At 38.7% G+C, this 27,511-nt stretch overlaps 1 protein-coding gene and 2 long non-coding RNA genes across 4 annotated transcripts; all 3 read left to right on the top strand.

Annotated features, from left to right (window-relative positions):
• The first annotated feature begins 3,908 nt into the window (after positions 1 to 3,908).
• Positions 3,909 to 16,455, top strand: LOC148693940 (uncharacterized). Of its 2 annotated transcripts, XM_088678272.1 has the most exons (7): positions 3,910 to 4,803; positions 4,899 to 4,930; positions 12,933 to 13,053; positions 14,237 to 14,347; positions 14,457 to 14,501; positions 14,711 to 15,453; positions 15,588 to 16,455. In XM_088678272.1, exons 1-7 carry the CDS (start codon positions 4,113 to 4,115, stop codon positions 16,245 to 16,247), a joined length of 2,403 nt encoding a protein of 800 aa, XP_088534398.1. In that variant the 5' UTR covers positions 3,910 to 4,112; the 3' UTR covers positions 16,248 to 16,455. The 2 variants fall into 2 exon arrangements, with proteins under 2 accessions (XP_088534399.1, XP_088534398.1); XM_088678273.1 differs by lacking the exon at positions 14,457 to 14,501 and having other exon boundaries at positions 3,909 to 4,803.
• On the top strand, positions 5,269 to 7,107 carry LOC137707797 (uncharacterized). The gene is made up of 3 exons (XR_015952518.1): positions 5,269 to 5,361; positions 5,463 to 5,531; positions 6,910 to 7,107. It is a non-coding gene; the product is annotated as an uncharacterized LOC137707797 (long non-coding RNA).
• LOC148693941 (uncharacterized) lies at positions 10,817 to 12,818 on the top strand. Its single transcript, XR_015952517.1, has 3 exons — positions 10,817 to 11,072; positions 11,174 to 11,242; positions 12,621 to 12,818. It is a non-coding gene; the product is annotated as an uncharacterized LOC148693941 (long non-coding RNA).
• Positions 16,456 to 27,511: the final 11,056 nt, after the last annotated feature.

The raw sequence follows: 27,511 nt of genomic DNA, 5'->3' as shown, positions 1-27,511 counted from the left end.
TCAACATTCTCATATGGGTTAACATTAGCATTCACATGATTATCAAGATGATTCATTTTCCTAAATTGCCAAACATGTAAATCATAAGAATCAATCCAAAGTAGTCGCATAAAATGTTACAACTCAAATTTATGCTAGGAGATCAACAAAGCGTCATGAATATATATATATCTATATATATATATATGTACATGCATGAAGGAAAATTTGTTAAAAACAAGTTCATTTGAGCAACATCAACAACATGCAATTAACAATTAAAAGGCGGAATCATGTTTATATGCACTCAAAAACAAAACTTAACCCATGAACTTCAAAGCCTAGTAGATAGGTGAACCAAGACTCAACTCAAAACAAAGTGAGTTGAGAAATCAATACCTTTGTAGATTTCTCTTTGCATAAGCAAAGGCTAATCACCCAAAGAGAGGGCCTTCATTCCTTGCATCTTAGATCCATGGATTTGGATGGATGAAAAGGTTTCTCCAAGTTCCCAAAATTGAAAACCTCTAAGTCTCCACACCAAGGCATATTGTAGAAGAAATGAGTGACCTTAGAGGAGTTTGATTGCTAGATGATCCCTCCAAGGTGGCTGAAATTTTAGAGAGAAATGAGAGCTTGTGTTCTCATCCTTTCCCCAAAAATTACCCTTAATGAATTTTGGCTATAAAGTCATACTTATTCCTTAATTCATTTGAGTGGCAAACTTGTAAATAAGTCCAAAACCACTCCTTCTTTAACATGGGATTTATTGGGCTATTTGGGCCTTTGTGAATCATTATTCATTAAGTTGTCACACAACTTAAGTCAATGGACTTGACGTTCGAAGCCCATTGGGCCTTAAGGTCCAAAACTATCCCGTGGTCTTTTAACGAACTTATTCGTTTGATTAATAATCATATTAATTAATCCTTGCCATAAATAATTAAACCATTTAATTATTCTTACTCATCTCCGTTGAATCTTCAATCTCTACCTTACACGGTGTACGATCCATTAGGTTCCTTTTAGCGAGGCAGTGGGCGATTCAAACTCTTTCAAATCGATTGTGAATTGAAACTTACTTTCAATTCTCCCGTTAGTGATAATACACTTTTAGGGCTTCCACAAACCATGGTTGACGCCTAGCAGCATGTCATGGTTACCCAAGCTAATCAGAAGAGGTGGAGAACCTATTCAGTTTTAGGATTACAAATGCAATACGGTCTTTCTCTAATACAATACTCTTGACCACATTGTTTGGTTTGATAGTTTATTCATGTCTACTATCCAATGTGAGTCTTGTGCTTATATGATTACCTTGAATGTGATTTGGAACACATTCCTAAATCTCATTCATACTCTGGCCAGAGATTCTAAATCATATCATAGAGTATTCTCCCTCAAACAGTTTGAAGGTTAGAGATCCCTTGTTGCGCATTCACTTGTCTCCATGGCTAAGTGGCTTAACCCCAACGATGCCGTGGACACCCTCCTGATGGAGTGACTTTGACATAATCAAAGATTAAGGACCTAACCACAAGACAACTGTGATGCCTCAGGTCAAAAGACTAATTTGCATTATCCCAACCATGAGTTCTCATGTGACATGAATATGAGAACTATTCGTTGATCGTGTTCAGTGAACTCATTCTCTATTGAGCACCTACGTACTTGTCTTGATGTCACACACACCAATGACTCAAGACTAGTCACTCTCCCTGAGAGAAGACATAGCATGTACTAATCTTAACGGACTGTCAATGCCCAATTGACAATCCTATGATCATGAACGTTTAGGATGTGTCAACGAAAGAATGGTCTCATGAATCTAACTTCTTTAGATCGCATTCTTCCAATCACATATTCCTTGGACTTATCGTTTAAGCATATAACATTTATATGAGACGGCTCAAACAATAATCTTTGCCCTTTACATTAAACTAGATTAGTTTAACATGTGAAATGTCCATAAAGTATCATCATATGATTGGTTTTAGGGCACATTTCCAACAATGCACGCATATGTATATTATATTCTAAATTATTCTCGACCACCAACAATAATCTTATCTTATACTAATATATAACGCCAGTAGCTCATTTGGGGTTACGGGCTTCACCGAAAATAATGGGACACAAATGCCCCTTTAAAGAAAAAAGTTCAAAATCAACCTAAAGGAATGCATAAAATAATGCAGGGGTAATTTTGTTATAAAAAAGTTTATATATATATATAATTAGTATCTCACTATTATGTGGAATATCCACATGTTTCTCCTAGCATGGACTAATATTATTCATTTAGTCCAAATATTTGACTTTCTTTTTCAGGGGTAGAGTTGTGTATCTGCACTTGGAATATTGATTAACATGGAACATCCACGGGTTTCTTCTAGTTTTTCTCATAGAAAAAAGAAAAAGAGAAAGATTGGCATCCCCTTCCAGTTCCTTGGGTCAAGGTGAATACAGATGACCTTACTAAAGGTAACACATGTCCTTCGGCTTGTGGTGGGGTTTTTTGAGATTTTGCGGGTTATTTTCTTGAAAGTGACTTTGCTAGTGTGATATCTTGCTTTACTTCAGGATTTTTTTTCCTCGGTCACTCCGGACTCGTGTTTAGGGCATCATACTTCTTTCTATGCAGAGTTTCATGCTGTCATCCTTACTGTGGAGTTGACTCTTGTGTAGGGTTGGCAAAATTTATAGCTTGAAAGTGACTCTGCTAGTGTGATATCTTGCTTTACTTCAGGATTTTTTTTCCTCGGTCACTCCAGAGTCGTTGGAAAAACTGTACTTACCGGTTGCAGCACATGGGTTTCTCATCTTTTCTTGTTCAGAATGCAACTCCTCCTATAGAGATTCTTCCATTTCTGCATTTAAACTTCTTAGGCATGTTGGCTTACAATTTTATCTCCTCTTTTTGATGTGTGAATTTTTTTTTTTACCTAATCCTTTTGGGTTTTCCTTTCTGTTTTGCAGCTTATCTTGCAGGTAACTTTTTAGGCTTTATTTTGGATGGGATTGACTAAGTCTTCCTCTATTACTTGTATTTTCTTGTTCAAGAGTGGTAAAGTTTATATCTTCCTATTTTCCTATATTTTCTTTTTCAAGAAGGGTAAGGTTTATGTCGCTCAACTTTTCTTGTATTTTGGTTTTCTTGTTTTATGAGGGATAAAGTTTATATCCCCCTAATTAGGTGTAACTTTTTTTTTCTTCATATCAATAAAATTCCCTCATACCGTCAAGACTTCCAAAAAAAAAAAAAAAGAAGAAGATTCTCCAGGAGAATCATTTGATTCATTTTATCATGTAACCGAAATAAAAAAGACGAATAATTGTAGTTGTGTTCCCAACTAATAAAAGTGTGAAGGGATGAGGAATTGGCCCATCAAGATTACAAGATCTATGAATATGGCAAACATAAAAAATTTCACCCAAAGATTAAGGTGGGCTGATTAAAAAGAAAAAAGTCTCTATGTCGGATATGAAATCGTGGTGATATTGTAATTTAGTCACACAATTCCGATCAATGTATCTTTTCCTAGTGTCAGGTCGTGTTATGCGTGTTTGTCGTAACATACGATAGCACTGCACCTTTTGCAGAAAAATCTACAAATGAACTACTTTTGTTGCATTATTTGAAGTTAATTGCGGGTTTACATGTATTTTAACTTTTCAATGTGTATGATTAGATTGACATTTTAGCATCTTATTGTATCATGTCGGTGTCATGAGATGAAAAAGAAAGCGCTTAATTCACGTTGCGATAAAAGAGGGAAACTTTTGTTGCAACTTCAATCCTTCAACTTGATCGCATTCACGTTTAAAGGTACCAGTATGTAGGAAGGAAAGCACGACGATATAGACATTGACATTCATATTCACATTCCCATTCACATTGAAATACTTTTAAACCAATCCAAATATTTGACAGCAATACAACTAACAACAACAAACATTTCGCTCTCTTATCAACTATTCCAAGTGTCAGGTCGTGTTTGCTGTGACATACAGCAGCAAAAAAATTTACTCTACAATAATGCAAAAGCAGAAAAGCAAAAGGAGCTTTTCGTTCAAAGATGGGTTTTGGCTTTAGAAAAGCAAAGGGGGACTCAGATCAGTAAAGCAGAGGAATGAGAGCAGGAAGGCACCGAAGACTGCCAGAGATGGTGTACTGGAGAGAGGTAACGGCGGATCGGAGTGATCAGAACGTGAAAGATAGTAAATTGAAAAAAATTGAAGACTCGAAACATCCCTATGTATGTGCCATGGAGGGTGACTGGGAAGGCGTGAAAAACTACTATAAGGACAAACCGGACGAATTGCTCATTCCAATGACGGTGTGCAGTGACACTGTTTTTCACCTTGCGGCTTCTTGCTGCAGCAAAGCACAAGGTAAAGAAGTCCTCGAAATGTTGATCAATATACTCAGGAATTCGACCAGCTATGACCCTAGAAGCGCTCTGAGGAAACTGAATAACACTGGAAACAATACTCTTCACAGCGTGAGTTTGTCTGGAAATGTGGAAGCGGCAGAGTACTTAGTGATCAACTTCAACGAGCCTGTTGGACTTGAAGGAAAGGTCATCATCAGTACTAGTGCTAGTAGTAATGATGAAGAGAATGATCCTCTGCCGCTGCTGGAGACTCGGAACCATTTAGGAGAAACTCCGCTCTTCAGGGCGGCTGCTATTGGTCACACTGACTTGGTCAAGTTTTATGCTCACAAACTGCACGAGGATAATCCGGACAATCTTTGGAGGCACTTCCACAGAAATGACAAAATGTCCATTCTTCATATGGCAGTCATTGCGCAACGTTTCGGTCTTTCTCTCTCTCTCTCTCTGAAAACGCACTCTTCGATTCTCAATATTGCAGATTAATAACTCTTGCTTCATCTTTTGTCTTCCAAAATGCAGAGACTGCTCTTTGGTTACTGGAGAGTTATTACTGTAAGAACCCGTCCCGGGATTTAAGTAAGAAAATGGGTATTTTTGTATTTTCACTAAGTTTGGGGAATACCTTCCTTTTAAAATTGTTTTTGAGCCTTGGTGAGCCCAAGGGGGCCCACCCCCTGTTTTTGTCCCCCGGTTCCTTCCCTTTCCCTTTTCTTTTGTTTTTTTTCTGAAAAGTCTCTCTCTTCTCCCTCACTCTCTCTTCCCGTGCTTTCTCCATTCCCCTCCTCTCGGTGCTCATTCCTCCGACAAGAACACACACACATACACACCCATGCCCACACCTATAACTCTTTTCTAACCCCGTGGATGTGTTTTGGACGTCAAACCATGAAGAAACCACCTGACATTTCCCAATTTTCCGGCGAGCACCGCCCCTTTCGAGGCAATTTCCGGCCAAACCAGGGCGAGTTGGCCGACGTGCGAGGTATCAGTCTCTTCGTCTCGCTGAGTACTACAACTTTCCTTTTTGTTTCACCAAATTTCATTGAGTATTGAAGAAGTTATACTCATTTGAATCTTACCCAGTTTCCGGCGACCTCAGTGACTTTCGAGGTGTTTTCCAGCCAAACCACGGCGAGTTAGACGTCGTGTGAGGTACCATTCTCTTCGTCTCTTCGAGAGCTACGATTTTCATTTTTGAATCACTTGATTTCGTCGAGTATTAACAAAGTTATGGACGTTCGAAGTTTGTCTAATTTCCGGCCGAATTCCGGCCTTCTTCTCCGGCGTGAAACCCAGCCCAAGAAAACACCCAGGCCTTCGGGCCATCTCCCACACGCACGGGCCTTAGGCCCGTTTGGTCTCTGGCCCAATACCCTCACCCTTTCCTTTTTTATTTTTAGTTATTTCATTTTAAAAACCCAAAAGGCCTTAGGGCCTTGGTTGCAGCCCAAACCCATTTCCCCTTTTAAATTAGGCCTTGGGCCATGAGGTTTCAAACCCAAACCCACTTTCCTTCTAACCCAAACCCAACCCACCTAAAACCTAACCCAATTACCCTAACCCCAAAACCCTAAAGCCCAAACCCGTGACCCGTTGACTGGGTCAACGGCCAGCGTTGACCTTTGACTTTGACCTTGACCGATCAACGGTCAACGTTGACTTTTTGAGTTTTCGTGCGAGACCCCTCCTAGGCTAATTTTGACGTTCTGAACCCGTTTCCGATGTCCGTTTTCCCAAATTCATTCGTTTGAGTAGAGTTTGACTAAATGTACCATTTATGTGTTTAGGGGCGTTTAATTGTGGCGGTTCCGTCTTCGCTAGTTGCGTGGCTCTTCGGCGGCGAAGTACTGTGAGTGGACCCCTTCTAAAAATGCATGTTTTGATAGTATAAATGCATACATGAAAAGCATGATTTGATGATTATGTTTTATGAAACGTTTTGAGATAACATGCTTACTGAGGCTAGTTTGAATTATTACTATTTTCCTATAACCCATGTTCTTATATAATATCTGATGGATGACGATATGATATTTAGAACATGTTTAGAACACTTCTTTATAGTATAGATGATGGATGACTTTATACTATGAAGTTGATTTTCAATATATGTATGTTCACTGGTTTTATACTTACCTAGTGGTCCTTTCCGCTACGGGACGAAGGGATAGATCCGGTCCGTCCCGGGCGACGGTTTGGTGTTGGCATAGGGCCTGGAGTGTGTTTTCCTCTGACTGTCTGCTCAGAGACGGGGAGCCGGCAAGGGGCCTGAAGTGCATTTTCCTCTGACTGTGTGCTCAGAGACGGGGAGCCGGCATGGGGCCTGAAGTGTTATATTGGACATTCACTAGTGATTATTATTTTATGCGAATGATGATTTGAGACATTGCACGACATGCTAGGTTTCGGAAAACCTATGTTTATCATTATATTCGTGTTTTCATAAAACCTGGGGGTTAGTATGTTGATAATTGTTTTATTATATATATATCAACTTGGTCCACTCATGTTTGTTTTGCGCCCCCTTCAGGACTTAGAATCGAGGCATACAATCCCGACGTCCAGGCACTTCCGCATCGGCATCTTCGAGTCCTCTCGGTGTAGGACCCACTCCTTGGTTTCATTCAATTTTATATTATTTTCTTTAGTGTTCTAGATTAGAGGTGTGCTCTGAACACGGTCCTTATTTGCATATTCATTATTCTTTTATATTTATAAGCCTTATTTATCCCTTGTTTTCAGCATTTGCACTCAATAAATGGCTTTCGTCACCCTCGGGTGTCGGCCAGCACGTGCCTATCCCGGTATTCGGGGAATATCGGGGTCGGGGCGTGTCAGATTGGTATCAGAGCGTGGTTTTGTTCAGAGCATACTTAGGACTTTCTGTTACTGTAGTAGTGTGTTTGTCATGACATCATTTGGATGTCACGACTTCCGGATTCGGTGTCACTTGGCATAGTTGTGCAAACCTTTCTCTGTTTGAATTTTCATCTTCTGGTTGAAATACAAGAATTCGTGTCGGGATTGTGCCTCAGTGGTGAGGAAGTGGATTGTTGGATGACTTTTGACATCGGATCGATACTCTACATCGTGCATTCTCTGGGAATTTCGAACATAATTGGTTTTACCTAGGAGCGTTGGGAAACGGAAAAACCCTAAGTGAGTTGAATTTGGAAGATATGAAGCGGTTTTGTACTTTACGACGTGCATCTCAAGGAATGGCGGGCACAGTTAGTGTTACTTGGAAGCGACGTATTCTAGAAATCTTAGTTTGAGGGAGTCTAGTCGAGATCAGCTGTAGATACGAAATGGCGATGTCACTCTGCGACATGCGTTCCCTAGGAATGGCGGGCAGAGTCATATTGCAGTGGCAACTACTTGAAATATTCGAAGTGCGTGTTTGAGAAAGCGAGTAAGCGCTAGTGGTGACGACGATTAGTAAGTGGTAGTTGACGAGAGCAAATCAAGGTTCTCAGGCTCATTACCACTGAAGAAACTCGTGTGAACCGGTAGAATGAATCTTCGATGATTGTTCTATCAGTAACCTTCTTGCTTACCTCAACGGCGAAGTCAAGCTCCTTAACCTTTGACTGTTAGCTCTATACCAAATTCTTCGGGCGTTGACTTCATTTAAATTAGTTAATTTCTTAAGTGACTCTTCGGTAGCCGACACTATTCCCACCAATTTTCCAAAAGGAGTTGCGATTCTTTTTGTTGTTGTAATTGGTTTTGGTTGATGAAGATCCATACTTGTTTGGATAAACAGACTTCTTGAACTTCACCTGGATTTGGCACTAGACGGTAAATCCTAGCACCTTGTCCACATACTTTTCGGTGGAGGTGAACTTAGCCTTTTGCTTGTAGACCAACTGACCAGTGCTCTTATCCACTAACTGTTCAGCCTTGTAACTTTTCAGTGTAATGGCTTGAGACTACCATATTCATCATTGTACGAAGATCGAGCTTTACTTTGAACTTCTCTGGACTCATTAAGCTTTGGTTTACTCAAGGGCATCACTTTAAGTTAGCCGATCGTGTCACTGCATGCTTACACAGACTGCTTTGTATCTTTCTTCTTCGTCATTCTGTTGGTTTAGAGGTTCTATGTTTAATTTTTGAACTTTGAAACAGCTTTCACAAAGTATTGTGAATTTTGAAATGTCTTTGGCCTCGTCAAATCTTATTAACAGTTCTTGACTATTCTTGAGCTTATACCTATTTCCTTTTTGGCTAAGGAACTAGTCAACCTTACCGTGTTGATTAACCAAATAATCATAAACAGTGATTTCTATTTCTGCATCTTTGCCTTCCTTCGCTTGTTTGTTCTTAGCATGATTTCTCACTCATCCAGATATCTTGTACTCTAGTTTTAATAAACTTGTTTTGATCCTTAAATTATGGAGTGTTCTTTTAGCATTCTCTACATGGTTTCTCGTTCAATCAGTAAAGAATTCACGATCGATCAATTCGGTGGAAGTATGCGCCCAATTCTTATCTTTTCAGATAGAAATGTTGGAAGCATAATCTTTTCACAAGGTTACCCTACTTACCAGAAAGAGTTCCACGTGGGTGTGAGGTTGGAGTCGTCTTGTGGTAAGAGGTTGGTGAAGATTGTGGTGCAGGTGAGCAGTAGATTGCATCATTATCTTCACGCTGAATTGAATGGTCACCACTCATTATCTTGCTACAATTCATAACCATCATATCGTACTTTGGTAGACCTTTTCGATGATGTGATGTCTTCGCCTCAACGTAGCTTTCCACTACCTTGGCATCAGGATCCTTCAGTTCGTGAGCACGTGGGCGTGATGTTTATGCGATGTTTTAGTAAGAGTTGGATGAAGGTTTGAGTACAGAAGGTCACCGGATTGTATCCCCATCTTACTATAATTCATAGGCATCACATCGGTTCTTTTCCAATGTTATGTGCCGTCTCAACTCATCTTTTCACTATCTCACTCCAAGACTCTTTTGTTGTGAGTACGTGGTGATTGAAACACTTCTAGCAGATCTGTTTAGTGCACTCTGGGTTGGCACCCCAGCGCGGTCGAGGCGAGAATCGGAAAATCTTTACACTTCTCTTGAAAGGTGTGTACTCTCTTTTGTTTTTAGGTTGATCACTTGAGAATCCTTCTTTCCATCAACTTTGACCTTGTTTTACTAGAAATCTGCAACTAAGCAAAATTGGAGAGGTGGTTTGAGCACTACAATGATTCCCAAGAGATACTGCTTGTTGGGAAAGGTGACTTTTCGTTTTCTGCTTGCTTAGCTTGAGCTTTTGGGTCTACTAGTAACATGGTAGCCACTTCCTTTGAATCCCAAGGTACAGTTTTCAAATGGGTTCTTTGTTAAAACACTGGAGTAGTTGGTCACATTTGGAAGAACTGAGGAGGATAGTATGCTTGATACTGGATAGAGTTTTATGACGATAGTTTCTGTTTTGTTTGGTTTGAGTACGCCATTTTTGCGAAGTGGTACGAGAGTTTTACAGGCAATATTGGGTAGCAGAGGAGTATTGGGAACTAGTATTCGAAAGATGGAATTTACGACGCGTGAAATTGTGCCACCACATCAAATTACTATTTGCTTATCGAGACAACAAATGTGTGATCGATATCACGGGCGCCCGACTGTGGTATTGAAAACTTATTCGTTGGGTTCGTTAAGCAAGTGGGCAGGAAGATTCGTCTTCAGCAGTTGGTACAGATTTGCTATTGTTTGGACTTGACCTAGAGACGCATCTTTTCTCAGAGTACGTGACGTTCGTATGCTTAGGCGAGACCCACTCTCATTTTTCAGTTTTGAATTCAGTTTTGATTTTCAGTAAGTATTTTAACTTCCTTTTCTTTAATTATTTGTTTTTGTCGTTACAATGTTTTGGGGGAAGTATTTCTATTTTCAGTTTTAAGTTAAGTGCGAGTTTTCGACCTATATGTTAGTACATATCTATTTTGACTATTTTGACGCTATAGTATTTTGAGTACTTATTTTTGACCTTACGTCTATATATGTTTTCAACTTTATATCTTATTAAAGTATGTTTCTATTTTTACACTGATGGGGAAGAAAGTAAGAGCTTGGAGGCATGATAGAGGATTTGGCAACCCGTTCGCGACGGTGTGGCATATTCTCTTTGATGCACCCACTCTGACTTGAATTCTCTTTATACATATATTCTTCTTCCTATTTTCGAGCATTTTGGTTTAAGTTGTGATTTTAAATTTCGGGACGAAATTCTTTTAAGGGGGGTAGATTGTAAGAACCCGTCCCGGGATTTAAGTAAGAAAATGGGTATTTTTGTATTTTCACTAAGTTTGGGGAATACCTTCCTTTTAAAATTGTTTTTGAGCCTTAATTGGTGAGCCCAAGGGGGCCCACCCCCTGTTTTTGTCCCCCGGTTCCTTCCATTTCCCTTTTCTTTTGTTTTTTTTCTGAAAAGTCTCTCTCTTCTCCCTCACTCTCTCTTCCCGTGCTTTCTCCATTCCCCTCCTCTCGGTGCTCATTCCTCCGACAAGAACACACACACATACACACCCATGCCCACACCTATAACTCTTTTCTAACCCCGTGGATGTGTTTTGGACGTCAAACCATGAAGAAACCACCTCGGAGACATTTCCCAATTTTCCGGCGAGCACCGCCCCTTTCGAGGCAATTTCCGGCCAAACCAGGGCGAGTTGGCCGACGTGCGAGGTATCAGTCTCTTCGTCTCGCTGAGTACTACAACTTTCCTTTTTGTTTCACCAAATTTCATTGAGTATTGAAGAAGTTATACTCATTTGAATCTTACCCAGTTTCCGGCGACCTCAGTGACTTTCGAGGTGTTTTCCAGCCAAACCACGGCGAGTTAGACGTCGTGTGAGGTACCATTCTCTTCGTCTCTTCGAGAGCTACGATTTTCATTTTTGAATCACTTGATTTCGTCGAGTATTAACAAAGTTATGGACGTTCGAAGTTTGTCTAATTTCCGGCCGAATTCCGGCCTTCTTCTCCGGCGTGAAACCCAGCCCAAGAAAACACCCAGGCCTTCGGGCCATCTCCCACACGCACGGGCCTTAGGCCCGTTTGGTCTCTGGCCCAATACCCTCACCCTTTCCTTTTTTATTTTTAGTTATTTCATTTTAAAAACCCAAAAGGCCTTAGGGCCTTGGTTGCAGCCCAAACCCATTTCCCCTTTTAAATTAGGCCTTGGGCCATGAGGTTTCAAACCCAAACCCACTTTCCTTCTAACCCAAACCCAACCCACCTAAAACCTAACCCAATTACCCTAACCCCAAAACCCTAAAGCCCAAACCCGTGACCCGTTGACTGGGTCAACGGCCAGCGTTGACCTTTGACTTTGACCTTGACCGATCAACGGTCAACGTTGACTTTTTGAGTTTTCGTGCGAGACCCCTCCTAGGCTAATTTTGACGTTCTGAACCCGTTTCCGATGTCCGTTTTCCCAAATTCATTCGTTTGAGTAGAGTTTGACTAAATGTACCATTTATGTGTTTAGGGGCGTTTAATTGTGGCGGTTCCGTCTTCGCTAGTTGCGTGGCTCTTCGGCGGCGAAGTACTGTGAGTGGACCCCTTCTAAAAATGCATGTTTTGATAGTATAAATGCATACATGAAAAGCATGATTTGATGATTATGTTTTATGAAACGTTTTGAGATAACATGCTTACTGAGGCTAGTTTGAATTATTACTATTTTCCTATAACCCATGTTCTTATATAATATCTGATGGATGACGATATGATATTTAGAACATGTTTAGAACACTTCTTTATAGTATAGATGATGGATGACTTTATACTATGAAGTTGATTTTCAATATATGTATGTTCACTGGTTTTATACTTACCTAGTGGTCCTTTCCGCTACGGGACGAAGGGATAGATCCGGTCCGTCCCGGGCGACGGTTTGGTGTTGGCATAGGGCCTGGAGTGTGTTTTCCTCTGACTGTCTGCTCAGAGACGGGGAGCCGGCAAGGGGCCTGAAGTGCATTTTCCTCTGACTGTGTGCTCAGAGACGGGGAGCCGGCATGGGGCCTGAAGTGTTATATTGGACATTCACTAGTGATTATTATTTTATGCGAATGATGATTTGAGACATTGCACGACATGCTAGGTTTCGGAAAACCTATGTTTATCATTATATTCGTGTTTTCATAAAACCTGGGGGTTAGTATGTTGATAATTGTTTTATTATATATATATCAACTTGGTCCACTCATGTTTGTTTTGCGCCCCCTTCAGGACTTAGAATCGAGGCATACAATCCCGACGTCCAGGCACTTCCGCATCGGCATCTTCGAGTCCTCTCGGTGTAGGACCCACTCCTTGGTTTCATTCAATTTTATATTATTTTCTTTAGTGTTCTAGATTAGAGGTGTGCTCTGAACACGGTCCTTATTTGCATATTCATTATTCTTTTATATTTATAAGCCTTATTTATCCCTTGTTTTCAGCATTTGCACTCAATAAATGGCTTTCGTCACCCTCGGGTGTCGGCCAGCACGTGCCTATCCCGGTATTCGGGGAATATCGGGGTCGGGGCGTGTCAATTACGACTACCTAGCGCACCAAAAGGAAGATAAAGGATTGACATGCCTTCAATTGCTAGCCCAAATGCCAGCTGCCTTCGAGCCACAATTTCAGCAAAGCATATGGAAGATGCTCATTTACTATTGTATGCACGGTTATTCTACGTACTGCTATATATACACCTGTGTGCACATCCACACTTTTAATTTATACTAAAAACCTAATGGCTAGGCTCTAACTAAGCAATATCCATAATTAAGTTTAACTTGGCAAAATTTGTATTTTTTGATGTCTAAATTATCCCTAATAAGACTTACTTTGGGTCTCTCACTTATTATCTACAATTTATTTTACATTATTTCATTCAATTAAATGTCTTCAAATACCTTATGGGGATTTGGAAAAAAATTTAAATGTCATGATTCCTATGCATTTAATAACAAAAATTTACATGATACCAATGTTCCTTATATATTGGTTTTCACTTGATGCTAACAAGTAAATTAGTATATCCTATAAATATCAAAAAGTTATTTTATTCAAAATTATCAATATTTTAAATATAACATGGGTAAATTATTTTGCACAGCATATATATAATAACAATAAAAGTTCCTGGTAAATTATGTAATGATACATGCAAAATAATTTACCTACAAAATAAATAAATATTTTTTATTCAAAATTAATTAAATACCAATATTTTGCAATATATATATATATAACAATTTACCTACATGCAAAATAATTTACCTACAAAATAAAAGAATGTCGATTGATTGCACACTCTATATAATAATAACAAAATGTGGCTAGTATATATGTATTATCACATGAAAAATAATTTACCAACAAAATAAATAAATGTTTTTAGCCAATTAATTCAAAATTAATTAATTACATATTATTTTACATAAAAATATAGATAAATTATTTGCACACATATATAATTTTAACAAAATGTGCCTAATACATATATGCAAAATACCTACAATGATTGTCAAACAAATAAAAGAAATGAAACATATGATGCTAAGAGAAGTATAAAGTTGAAAATTTTATAATAATAAGGCACTTATTTCCCACAATTATGGTAGATAATTAAATTCATTAACATAATTACAGTGTTGTGGCATAATTGTAAATAGTTTGAAAATAATAGGTATTTATTTGTTTACATGACAGTCTACTTCAAATTTGGGTTTTATTTGGATGTTTAAAATGAGATGGATTTTTGTCAAAGAAATAAGTATTGCATGGGCTTATATCTAACGGACCCTAATTTACAGGAAGTAGCAATCTCCTACCTAATGTTGTTATATATGCAGGCCTGCCTGATGCAGAAGATGTGGTCACAACCAATCAGAAGGATGATGTAGAGATCAACTTGGATAGCAACCAGACGCGCCGTCAATCTATCTCCCGGAACAAGCTTGCAGGTAACCTAATTAGTTAATCAAATAAAGTACACAGCTGGCTAGCAAAGCGCCCCGTTAACGGCACTTTTTCAATGTTTCTGATGAAGGGGCATGCATAAATGTTTTGCAGGCTTCGCGAAGATTTACTCGTCGGTGTGGGACTCCCTTGCTAAAAGTTTGTTTACCTTCTGCCTTTTCCTCTGTGCATTTTCATCATAATGAAAACTTGTTACTGGAGTTCTAGAAAAGAAGCATTATTTACTCAATCCTTATGATTTTACATGAGAAGATGAAGCATGCATGACAATTTTTTTAGAGTGTCGATAACATTTCCCTATGATATGTTAGTTAATATATATGTATGCTTGATCATGTGATGGATAGGAATAGGAAGCTCGCAGAGTGGCATAATCTACAAGATATGGAAGGACAAAAAAAACAAAAAATCACTAGAGAAAATCATCCACGAGCTCGTTAAGTCGGACTATTCTTGCCTGAATACTTATGAGAAAGCAATACCCAAGACCATTTCTTTAGGGTCCAATCTCAGTAAAAAAAGAAAGGCGACCGCAAAAACATCCAAATCGGATAAGGGAAAAGGTGGTAATGGAGGTGAAAAAGGACCGGAAGCTGCAGAAACATCCAAATCGGATAAGGGTAAAGGTGATGATGGAGGGGAAAAAGGATTGGAAGCCGCAAAAACATCCAAGTCGGATAAGGGAAAAGGTAATGATGGAGGTGAAAAAGGACCGGATGCTGCAAAAACAGACATTTCGGATAATGCGCCGAGGTATAAAGTTTACAATTTTACACCGTTGCTTATAGCAACCATCACAGGAATTATGCCCATTGTGGAGGAGATACTTGAACAGCATCCGCAGGCAGTCGAGCACGTTAACTATGACGAACGCAACATATTGCATCTAGCCATTAGGAACCGTCGGAAAGAGATTCTTAATCTTATCAAAAGCAAACCAACTGTGATGTCGAGGCTGAAGGACTGGATAGACTGCGATGGCAACACCATATTGCACCAGGCTGCAGATAGGGGTTACTACTCCAAAGCGTTGTCTCAGAAACTAATTGGCCCTGCAATGCAATTGCAAGAAGAGCTACGTTGGATGCTGGTAATGTTCTCTTGCTAGACCTGATAAAATACTTACGTTGCTAGACCTGGTAAAATACTTACATTGTTAGACAAATACTTCTGTAACAAAACCTATACCTCAACATGATAAATGTGTAAGTGTGTTTGTGTCAGCGTGTAAAAGAGATACTACCGCCTCGGTACACCTTGCACCGCAACAAGAAGGATCAGACTGCTGAGGAGCTGTTCAACTACCAGCATAACGGTCTTCTGGGGTCAGCACAAGAATGGGTAAAAGAAACGGCTCAGTCATGCTCAACTGTGGCGGTGCTAGTGTCCACTGTGGTCTTTGCAGCTGCCTACGCCATTCCCGGGGGTACTAGTGACCAAAATGGCCTTCCTCTTTTCCGAGACGATCCTCTCTTTTTGTTCTTCACCTGCATGGACGTTGTGGGCATCGCCTGCTCATTATCTTCTGTGGCATTCTTTCTCTCGGTCCTCTCCTCACCTCTCGAGTACCCATATTTCGTTAACAGTGTTCCTCGCAAAATCATGACTGGATTCATCTTGCTCTTCTTGTCAATGGCATCCACCATGCTCGCCTTTGCCGCCACCATTTTGCTCTTGATTCGTGTAGAGAAGAAATGGACCAAGTCTGTACTTTACCCTATTGCATTTTTCCCAGTCCCTCTATTTGGCCTGCTGCAATTTCCTATGTATCAATCTTTCATAGTCATGTTTCGGAAAATTGATGACTGGATTTTCAGCCCCTTACGCTGCCCTCTCGGTTTTTCCAAGAGGAGATCAATATGGGGCAAGCGTAAGGCGTATTGAATCACGTAAGCTTTTCGTCGGGGCAGAATTTTTGGTTCAAATTCACAATCTTGCAGCTGAAGTTACTGATGGGTTTGTATTTATCATTTGAATATTTCATTTGGATTCTTCTTCTTTTCTCCCCAATATAATGTCACAATTTTATTGTGCCTTTGTTTTAAGTTATGTGCAATTAGTGAAGAATAAAGAGGCTTGTTTCTATGCTAAAGATCTGGTATCATGCATACTTTTGTTTGATTTGTATTTATAATTTGAGTTTATATAGTATAGCCGAGCAGCGTAGCCAAATTGGAAAGAGTAGTGTGTTCCCCTCTTTACACTCAAGTCCGAATCAGCTCTCTACTTGTTCCGAGTCTGACAATACCCGCCAACTCCGATAAGTCTGCAGCAGCAGTAACAAAATGCACTGCCCTGCCCTGCTGAACATGTGCTGCTTCTTGATCTGTTGTTGCTGTTATCAGCTTATGCAAATCGATAAAACACGTCTTGAAAACTTAGACAGGAAGCATTGTGCCAAAGCCGCACGAGAGTGTGAGGACAACTTAAAAGAAATTGAAGATAAATGCGATGATGAGGAAGAAGAGAGACAAGCTTACTGAAATGAGTGACTGTGACGATGGATCGGAAAATGAACGACAATCCGTTCGATGAGATTACATCAATTTAAGAAGCACAGCTGCGGAAGGCAATACAGGCATGAGAAGGTGCAAACAAGTGGCGCCCGGATCTTGAAGAAGAGTATGAAGACAGAGGTAACTTCTACATAAGAATTCATAGACAGATTTGTCGAGATAAGAACACGTTCTCTTTCGCTGGCGTTCCCAACACCCTTCAAAGGACATGAGGTGTAATTTTAAACAATGAATGAACATTATAAAACTGAATATTTCTTGAGAAATAATGTTTTGTAGTTGTTGAAAATTAATACGGTAGAAAGAACAGACATAAGCTAAGCAAAGTTGACTAGTCCACATACTCCGCATTGAAGTGTTGACTAGTTTGCACTGAAGATTGAATCTTCTTTTTCGTCATTTTGAATCTAAATTAGAACTTCACTTGAATTAAAAAATATAAACTGTAGTGAGACGTGTGTTCCACGCTTGGTGAACATAATCTACTATAGAAAACTAAGAAGCTACGCAAAGGTGGATGCTTGTACGGAAGCATATACAGCTAGAAAATGGTAACCTTAAATATTCGATAAATTTTACGCTTTATTAGTTTAATAATAATGCTATTTTTATCATATTTTTGTACCACAAGTGTATACTATTGACATTCGATGTGAACAACCCTATCATCTAAATTAATTAGCATTTAATTTCAAAATGTTAATCAATAATTAATAAAAAGATTGTTAATTAAATGATGATTATAGTATACAAGGAGTCTTCTTTTGCCAGCTAAGATTATTTAAGTGTTTTAATTAATAAAAAGATTGAAATTTAATGATGTGATCTGTCCAACTCATCTGCCACCTAAAACAGTAAAGAAATGTTGTATAAAATTGTGGTAAAAATAGCATTACTTTTAGTTTAAACATACTTTGTTAATATAAAAGAGTAATGATATTCATACCATGTTTTTGTACCATATTTTCATACCATCTTAGGTGGCATTTGATGTGGACAGCCACATCATTTGAATTAATCAGATTTTTAAATTTAGTTCATTATTTAACAAACTAATAATTAAGAAAAACTAGTAATTAAATGATGATTGTAGTATACGATGAGTCTTTCTTCTTCATTTCCTTGGGTTTTGCAAATTTTTTAAATGATGTGGTTGTCGTATAGAAATGTAGTATAAAATCATGATATGCAAATTTTTCAAAGCATATTAGTTGAAGCAGCAGCAGCTAGCCTATAATTAAACCGAAAACCGCAACATTACTCTCCGGCAAGCTATCTAGTACCACAGATGGAGTACCAGAGAACGCACACTGTTCAGCTAGTTCAAATCGAGGAAGAGGTCCAAGTGGATAAGTTGAGCCGAATTGAAGACTTGAAAATACACTATGAATTTGCCATGGAGGATAACTGGGAAGACGTGAAGGAATATTGATAAATTTTTTACCACTTGTAAAACAATGAATAAAAACATTAAGAATACTTGCAATAGTACAAGGTCATAATCGTAGTATAGTCGGCAAGTAATCGTAGTATAGTCATCTCTAGTAAGATTGTTTTTCATAGAAATTAAATGAATAATTTATGTCAAATCAAATTTTAATTAATTATTTAAAACAAAGTTTGAGAAAAAGTTGATTTTGAAAAGTAAAATAATAAAAACGAATTTAAAAGGAATAATTAAATAAATTGGCAAAATAAAATAAACAAAATTGTAAAAGTAAATAAAAGAAAACGATTCATGAAAACTAACTTGTAAAAACACTAGGGTATCGCTATTACTTTGACAATTCTGTGTAGTTTTTACAATTACTTATGATTTACACATGCATATTTTGAAGATTAGGTTTTTTTTAAAGTATGCCTACTTGGACACCCAACATAAAGCGTATATTAAACATGTAACCCGTATGTGTTATTCAGATCAAAACTAAATATGCATGACTCATTAAATTTTTGTGAAAATGCTCTGAAAAACCATGCAACTCTTAAGATATGGTATTCATCCTAAGTGAACTTGCACATATTAACTACAAGAAGCCTTTATCAATTTTAAGGACTGGCCAAATTGCATCAAATTACTTTTCTAAATATCCCAATGGTAATGATCAAGTATCAAGACAATTAGATAGTTTAAACCTATGATTAATAATTCAAACCTGCATGTATAAAATCATAAGTAAATTGAAAACAAATTACGTATTCTTGCTAAGACTCGTGATCTTGCCTTAGCAAAAGAGAATTAGTTAAGAACAATCATAAAACAAAATAATATTAAAAACATAAATAGAAAACACCTCATAATATTATAAGTAAATTGAAAAGAAACTACATATCTTGTTAAGGCTCGTAACCTTGCCCTATCAAAAGAGAATTAGTTACGAACAATTATAAAACAAAATATTATTGAAACATAGATAAAAAAACACTTAGTAAGAAGAATACAAATCGTCAAAACCTATCTAAATTCTCCAAATTGATGTGTTCTTCTCCAAAAACCCTAATGGCTATAGCATTATTTATACTACAACAAAATAAAATCATTCCTAGAAAAAAGTCTTCTAAAAACTAAGAAACATAATAGAATAAGATAACTAGAAAATATCCAATTTCAACCTTCGAGAATATTTAGGAACAAGCTTGAAGGTAATCAAATGTGAAGTCTAATTAATTTTTCGAATAAATTAAACGGCTAGCTAGCTAAAGCGTTTCTCAAAATTGGATTTTTTCGATGTTCCTGACGAAGTTGCATGCATAAAATGTTTGGCAGTTGCTGCGAAGGCTTACTATTCATTATGGGATTCCCTTGCTAAAGGTTTGTTTACTTTCATCCCTTGCCTCGGCATTTTCATCAAAGACGAACTTTTGTTATTGGAACTTTAAAAAAATCATTACGCACTTATTATGATTTTACACCAAAAGATTAAAAATGCATGATGATTTCGTTGGAGTGCCGATAACAACCTTCTAATTATGACACGTTTATATATACATATGTTTGATCATATGATGGATATAAACAGAAGGCCTGCAAGGCGGCATAATGGATCTGGAAGGACAAGAAAAGCAAAATATCTCTAGAGAAACTCAGAGAAACTCGTCCCGTTGCTTGTCAAGTCGGACTATTCCAATTGCAATCCCAAATGCCAACTGCCTCTGAGGCACAATCTCAACGAAGCAAATGGAAGATGCTAATTTATTACTGTATGTACCAATACTCTACATACTGCTCTATATATATGCACGTACAACTGCTCTATATGCGCACGTGTGCACCCACGTGTTTTGTTTTGCATTTTTTGTTTTTTTGTTTTTTTTTGTTTTGAATGAAGCAGTAATCTAGATACTTAATTGTTATATACGTAGGCCTTCGTGCTGAATCCTGATGGAGGAGATGTGGTCACACCAAATCAGAAAGATGATGTAGAGATCAGCTTGGATAGCAACCAGCCGCACTGTCAATCCATCTGTAGGACCAAGCTTTCAGGTAACCTAATTAATTAAACAAATAAAGTACGTACACTTAGCTAGCTAAAGCATGTTGTGCTAGGATAGCACCAAAATCTTTTGGAACCAACTCAAGCTAGCCCACAAGAAATTTATCAAATGGAAATGCAAGAACAAAATATAAAATGACACAAAGATTTTAACGAGGTTTCTCAACAGTCAGTGTAACTGGAGTACGTCCTCGGAGCAGTAGGAGCTCACCCAATAATCCACTATCAACCAAATGGGAGTTTACAAAGTGTTGGCAATCTCACAGCCCAAATAACCCAATACACCCAATAGCTCTCACACACCAAAGAAATAAATAGAGGAAGAAATATGAAGAATAATTTCTTCTCTATACATATAGCTCAAAGCTATTACAACAACAATTACTTTGGTGGATGATTACTAACCAAATGAAGCAGTAGCTTCTTCTTCCTTGTGGGCTCTCTGCAACTCTCCTTATCTCTGCAGAAAAATGAGCTCTTTTTCTCTTTTTCTACCACACAACCGAATGGAGGGAAGAAAGCAACCAAACCCTCCATTATGAAGGAACCAAAACTCACGGATGGTGAAGAGGACAAAACCTTTTTCAAAAGCAACCAAACTTTTCCCATTTTTCCTCCCCAAAACAAGGAAGGTGTTTGCCACCTTTGAATTTGTTTATTCTAAAGTATGGCCACTTGGCCACTTATTCAACAATCTCCACCTTGGCCAAGTTCCGAAAAACGCCATGATAAGCCAAACAACACAATTAACACACAACATCACTCCCAATCACTAGCAAGAGAACAACTCATGCCGAGCCAAATGCTCCAAAACTCCTACTGCTCAACGCCTTCTTTATATAGGCAAAATGTGAGCCAAGTTCAAGCAATGAACAAACTTGGCTACACCAACAACCTTAGTCAACATATCAGCGGGGTTGTCTTTAGTTGGAATCTTCTGGAGAATGATTTCTCCTTCACCAACTACTTCACGAACAAAGTGATAACGCACATCTATGTGCTTGGTCCTCGCATGATGAACCTGATACTTAGCCAAATAAATGGCACTCTGACTATCACAATGCACCTCCACCTGCTTCTGATCAACCCCCAAATCTCTAATCAGTCCATGTATCCAAATGGCCTCCTTTATAGCTTCAGCAACTGCCATATATTCAGCCTCTGTAGTAGACAAGGTAACAGACGACTGCAAAATGGACCTCCAACAAACTGGCCCTTTAGCCATAGTAAACACATAGCCTGTAGTAGACTTCCTTCCATCCAGATCACCTGCATAATCTGAATCAACATAACCAACTGCAAAATGACCAATACCAGAGTCATCTCTCTCAAAGCATAAACCAACGTCTCGAGTACCATGGAGATATCTCAATATCCACTTAGCTGCTTGCCAATGCTCTTTACCTGGATTATGCATATATCGACTCACCATGCCAACTGCATGAGCAATATCCGGTCTAGAGCATACCATTGCATACATCAAACTACCAACCAAATTTGCATATGGTATATTTTTCATTTGCAGCTTCTCCTTATCAGCTTTAGGACATTGTAGAGAACTCAATTTAAAATGAGGAGCCAAAGGGGTACTAACCGGTTTAGTTGAATCATGAACTCCAAACTTCCGAATCAACTTCTCAAGGTATTGTCTTTGATTCAAACAAACCAAACCCTTCTCTCTGTCTCTAGTGATCTCCATGCCAAGGATCTTCTTTGCTTCACCAAGATCCTTCATCTCGAACTCATTTTTCATTTGCTTCTTCAATTTCTCAATCTCTTCAACATTCTTTGAGGCAATCAACATATCATCAACATATATCAACAAATAAATGAAAGACCCATCTTGCAACTTCTTGAAGTACACACAATGATCATATTGACTTCTAGAATAATTTTGGCCTCTCATAAATTTATCAAACCTCAAATACCATTGTCTTGGAGATTGCTTCAAACCATAAAGTGATTTCTTCAACTTGCAAAACAAATTTTCTTTCCCTTTCACTTTATACCCATCCGGTTGACACATATAAATCTCTTCATTCAAATCACCATGTAGGAAAGCCGTCTTCACATCAAGTTGCACAAGTTCAAGATCATATTGTGCAACAAGAGCTAACATAATGCGAATTGAGGAGTGCTTCACAACTGGAGAAAAGATTTCATTGTAGTCAATGCCCTCCTTTTGTGCATACCCTTTAGCAACTAATCTTGCTTTGAATCTGGCATTGCTTTTCTCAGCAACATCTTCCTTCTTGGCATACACCCATTTGCAACCAATAGCTTTCTTACCTTTAGGCAATTTAGCTAACTCCCAAGTCTTGTTTTTCATGAGAGAATTCATCTCGTCGCCCATGGCATTGCACCACTTCTCCTTTTCCTCACTCTCAATGGCTTCCTCAAAATTGGATGGAATCTCATCAGTGATAATAGGAAGAGCAAAAGCAACATAGTCACTATACCGAGCTGGCTTGGTAATTTGTCTTTTTCCTCTGTTCTTGGCAATAGACTCTTGAGGTGAAACTTGCTCTTCAACTTGAATAGAATCTTCAAGTTCAACTTCTTCAACATCCTCATGGTCTCCCACTTCTTCACTTGTAGTGGCTTCGACATCAGCGGAAATAGGATTTGAAGTACTAGAGGCAACTTTCTCAAGCTCCACCTGTTGGACATCTTTCACATTCTTCTCAGAGTCTCTAAACATATTTTCTTCATCAAATGTCACATCTCTGCTGATTACAAGTTTCTTCATCTCCGGGCACCATAACCTGTAACCTTTGACACCACTACTAAGAAAGATAGCCTTTTTGGCTCTAGGATCAAGTTTATTTTCAGTTACATGAAAATAAGCAGGTGAACCAAAAATACGAATATAATCATAATCATTAGAAGGTTTTCCAGTCCATACCTCCATTGGCGTCTTACCCTGAACAGCAGCTGAGGGTAATCGGTTGATGATGTGACATGCATAAGTAACTGCCTCTGCCCAAAACGACTTGCTCAAACCCGACTGAGACAACATGCATCTAACCTTCTCAAGCAAGGTTCGATTCAATCTTTCTGCAACTCCATTTTGTTGTGGAGTTCCCCGGACACTAAAATGTCTCACAATCCCTTCCTCTTTGCAAACTTTAAAGAAAGGGTCGGATGTGTATTCACCACCATTATCCGATCTCAAAATCTTAATTTTTCTCCCAGTCTGGTTCTCAACCATTTTCTTCCAACCCAAGAAAATGCTCAACACCTCACTTTTGTGCTTCATAGTGTAGACCCAAGACCTTCTTGAATAATCATCAACAAAGGTCACGAACCAATGTCTACCACTCAAAGAGGGAGTCTTTGTAGGACCCCAAACATCTGAATGCACATAATCAAGAATGCCCTTCGTCTGATGTACAGCAGTACCAAACTTCACTCTAGTTTGCTTTCCCAAGACACAATGCTCACAGAAATCAAGCTTACAAGTCGTGGCACCTTTTAGAAGACCTTGTTTCATAAGCCCTTGTAGAGCTTTCTCACCGGCATGGCCTAAACTCATATGCCACAATCTAGTAGTATCAGAATTGGATGTGCCCATATTTTCTGAGACTACAGATGCTTCACCTGTCATAGTGCTTCCTTGCAATAAATACAAATGGCCACATCGAGGAGCTTTCATCACAACAAGTGCACCATAAGTCACCTTCAATGTCTGCCCATCTGAATGAAACCTGAAGCCCTTGGCTTCCAAAGTTCCCAAAGAAATAAGATTTTTCTTCAAATTCGGTACATACCGAACACCTGTCAACTCTTTAACCATGCCATCATGCAACTTCAAACGAACTGTACCAATCCCTTTTGTTGTGCAAGGATTGTCATCTCCCATGAACACAACACCGCCATCAAACTCTTTCAAGCTTGAAAACCAATCCTTGTGAGGAGTCATATGATGAGTACAACCCGTATCCAACACCCACTTAGTAGCACAATCAAATGATGAGGAAGTGGTTAAAGCAAAATCAGAAAAATCTGTTTCAACCTCAGCAACATTAGCTTCAGAACTTTCTTTGCCTTTGGTCTTCAATCTAGGACAATCTTTCTTCCAATGACCCTTATTACGACAAAAGGCACATTCATCCCTTTCCAAAGGTTTTCTACCTTTAGAGTTTCCTCTAGGTCGAGACTGTGATTTTTTTCTGCTAGAAGATGATCTTCTCTCCGATGATCTACCTCTAACAAATAAAGCTTCAGAGGTACTATCATGATTTTTATCTCTATGCCTCATTTCATAATTCATCAAGGCATTTGACACATCTTCAAATTTCACAGTTTCTTTACCATGCATAATAATGGTAACAAAATGCTCATAAGAGTCCGGCAAGGAATTCAACAATATTAAGGCCTTATCTTCATCCTTAATATCCTCATCTAAATTTAACAAGTCGGCAATCAACTTATTAAAAGCATCAAGGTGTCTAATCATTTTTGTACCTTCTTTGTATTGGAAGCGGTAGAGCTTTTTCTTCAAGTGTAGCCGGTTCTCTGCACTCTTCGTCATATACTTGTCTTCCAATTTTTGCCACAACACACTTGCCAATGTCTCCCGCATCACAAAATACTTCTGAGTTTTTGCAAGGCACAACCGAATTGAAGAGCAAGCCCACAAATTTAATTTCTCCCATTCCAGTTTCGACATAGCTTCAGGCTTCTCTCCCAAGGCGGCAAGAAGATCTTGTTGAGCCAACACATCTTTAACCTCACATTGCCACATCCCGAAGTTGTTTGTGCCATCAAACTTTTCCACTTCGAACTTTGCATTTTGCACCGTAGTTCTTGCAAACCCAGAGCTGCTTCCAAAAGGATTCTCATCTTGCCCGTCTGACATCTTTGGCAACTAGACAGTACCCAAGAGCAACCAGTGCTCTGATACCAATTGTTGTGCTAGGATAGCACCAAAATCTTTTGGAACCAACTCAAGCTAGCCCACAGGAAATTTATCAAATGGAAATGCAAGAACAAAATATAAAATGACACAAAGATTTTAACGAGGTTCCTCAACAGTCAGTGTAACTGGAGTACGCCCTCGGAGCAGTAGGAGCTCACCCAATAATCCACTATCAACCAAATGGGAGTTTACAAAGTGTTGGCAATCTCACAGCCCAAATAACCCAATACACCCAATAGCTCTCACACACCAAAGAAATAAATAGAGGAAGAAATATGAAGAATAATTTCTTCTCTATACATATAGCTCAAAGCTATTACAACAACAATTACTTTGGTGGATGATTACTAACCAAATGAAGCAGTAGCTTCTTCTTCCTTGTGGGCTCTCTGCAACTCTCCTTATCTCTGCAGAAAAATGAGCTCTTTTTCTCTTTTTCTACCACACAACCGAATGGAGGGAAGAAAGCAACCAAACCCTCCATTATGAAGGAACCAAAACTCACGGATGGTGAAGAGGACAAAACCTTTTTCAAAAGCAACCAAACTTTTCCCATTTTTCCTCCCCAAAACAAGGAAGGTGTTTGCCACCTTTGAATTTGTTTATTCTAAAGTATGGCCACTTGGCCACTTATTCAACAAAGCATTCCGTTAATCCGTATTTTTTCAATGTTTCTGATGAAGGTGCATGCATAAAATGCTTTGCAGGCTTTGCTAGGGTTTACTCTTCACTATGCGACTCCCTTACTTAAAGTTTGTTTACTTTCTGCCTTTTCCTCAGTGCATTTTCATCACAAAGAACACTTGCTAGAACTCTAGAAAAGAAATATTTTCTACTCATTTCTTATGATTTTACATGAGAAGATAAAGAGTGCATGATAACTTCTTTAGAGTGCCGATGACATCTCCCTGTGACACGTTAGTTACTGTATACATATGCTTGATCATGTGATGAATAGGAACAGGAAGCCCATAGGGCAGCATAAGATATGGAAGGACAAGAAAAACAAAAAATCACCAGAGAAGATTGTTCTATTGCTCGTCAATTCAGACTATTCTTGGTGAGTAGTAACAAGCAAGCAGAGACCAAGACCATTTATCTGGGGTCAATGGAAACTCTTAGTAAAGATGGTGATGACGATGGAGACGAAAAAGGAAAGTCAGCTGCAAAAGCAACCAAATCAGAGGGATTTGGTGATGATGGAGGTAAAAAAGGAAAGGAGGCCGCAGAAGAAACCAAATCGGATAAGGGGGTGACGAATAAAGTTTATGACTCTACCCACTGCTTATAGCAACTGTCAAAGGAAGTGTGTCCATTGTGAAGGAGATACTTGAGCAGCATCCTCAGGCGGCTGAGCACATTAATCGTAATTAGGAGTTACTACTTTATATCATTGTCTCAAAATTTAATTGGCCCTGTCATGCAATTGCAAGCAGAGCTACAATGGATGCTGGTAATGTTCTCTTGTTAGAATTTTATTGTCAGACAAATACTTCTTTTACTGATTGAGTATGTTGATCGACCTGATAAATGTCCATGTTCGTGTCCACTGTCCAGCATGTGAGAGATATACTACCACCTTATTATGCTTGCACCATAACAACAAGGATCAGACAGCGGAGGAGCCATTCTGCAATGAGCATAACGAACTTCTAAAGTCAGCACAAGAATGGGTAAAAGAAACGGCTCAGTCATGCTCAACCGTGGTGGTGCTAGTTGTTGATTATTGGCTCAAACAATAAACAATTGATAAATATCTGGTTTCTGCTACTTTTGCAGTGGCATGGGTTGGCATGGGTTGGTATACAGCATGTGGGAGAGTAACAAAAGCAGATGTTCTTTTGTGGTGGCATGCGTTGCCATCTGCTGCATGTGGTAGACAAACAAAAGCAGATGCTCAATGCGTTGGCATCTGAAGACCTTTGGCCTTTGGTTCTCTTGAGAAGTCATCTTATTCGGTTCTATAAGAAGAAGCTGGAGTAGCCCAGATAGATACACAGAAGAGAAACAGCAAGAAACCATTCGGTAAAGAGAAAGAAAAAATCCTCTCAAATTGTTTTGCTTTGTATTTGATATTTTCTCTTCCTATTGTAAGTGTGTGAGCTTGGGTTATTCGGGTTTTTGGGAAATTGAGTGAAACACCATTGTATGTTCTCATTGATTAAAGTAGAATACTCCGTCGTCTCCAAACTGGATGTAGGCATTGCCGAACCAGTA

Source organism: Pyrus communis, chromosome 10 (assembly GCF_041283825.1).
Source record: "Pyrus communis isolate YQ-2024b chromosome 10, ASM4128382v1, whole genome shotgun sequence".
Taxonomy (NCBI): domain Eukaryota; kingdom Viridiplantae; phylum Streptophyta; class Magnoliopsida; order Rosales; family Rosaceae; genus Pyrus; species Pyrus communis.
The sequence above is the reverse complement of the archived record's forward strand: the minus strand, read 5'-3'. Positions and strand labels throughout refer to the sequence as shown.

Excerpts from the sequence above, each read along its gene's own strand:
- LOC148693940 (XM_088678272.1), top strand. The coding sequence starts at position 4,113 with ATGAGAGCAGGAAGGCACCGAAGACTGCCAGAGATGGTGTACTGGAGA. Across the intron at positions 14,502-14,710 it reads GTGGGACTCCCTTGCTAAAA|GAATAGGAAGCTCGCAGAGT; the intron begins GTTTGTTTACCT and ends TGTGATGGATAG. Across the intron at positions 15,454-15,587 it reads AAGAGCTACGTTGGATGCTG|CGTGTAAAAGAGATACTACC; the intron begins GTAATGTTCTCT and ends TGTTTGTGTCAG.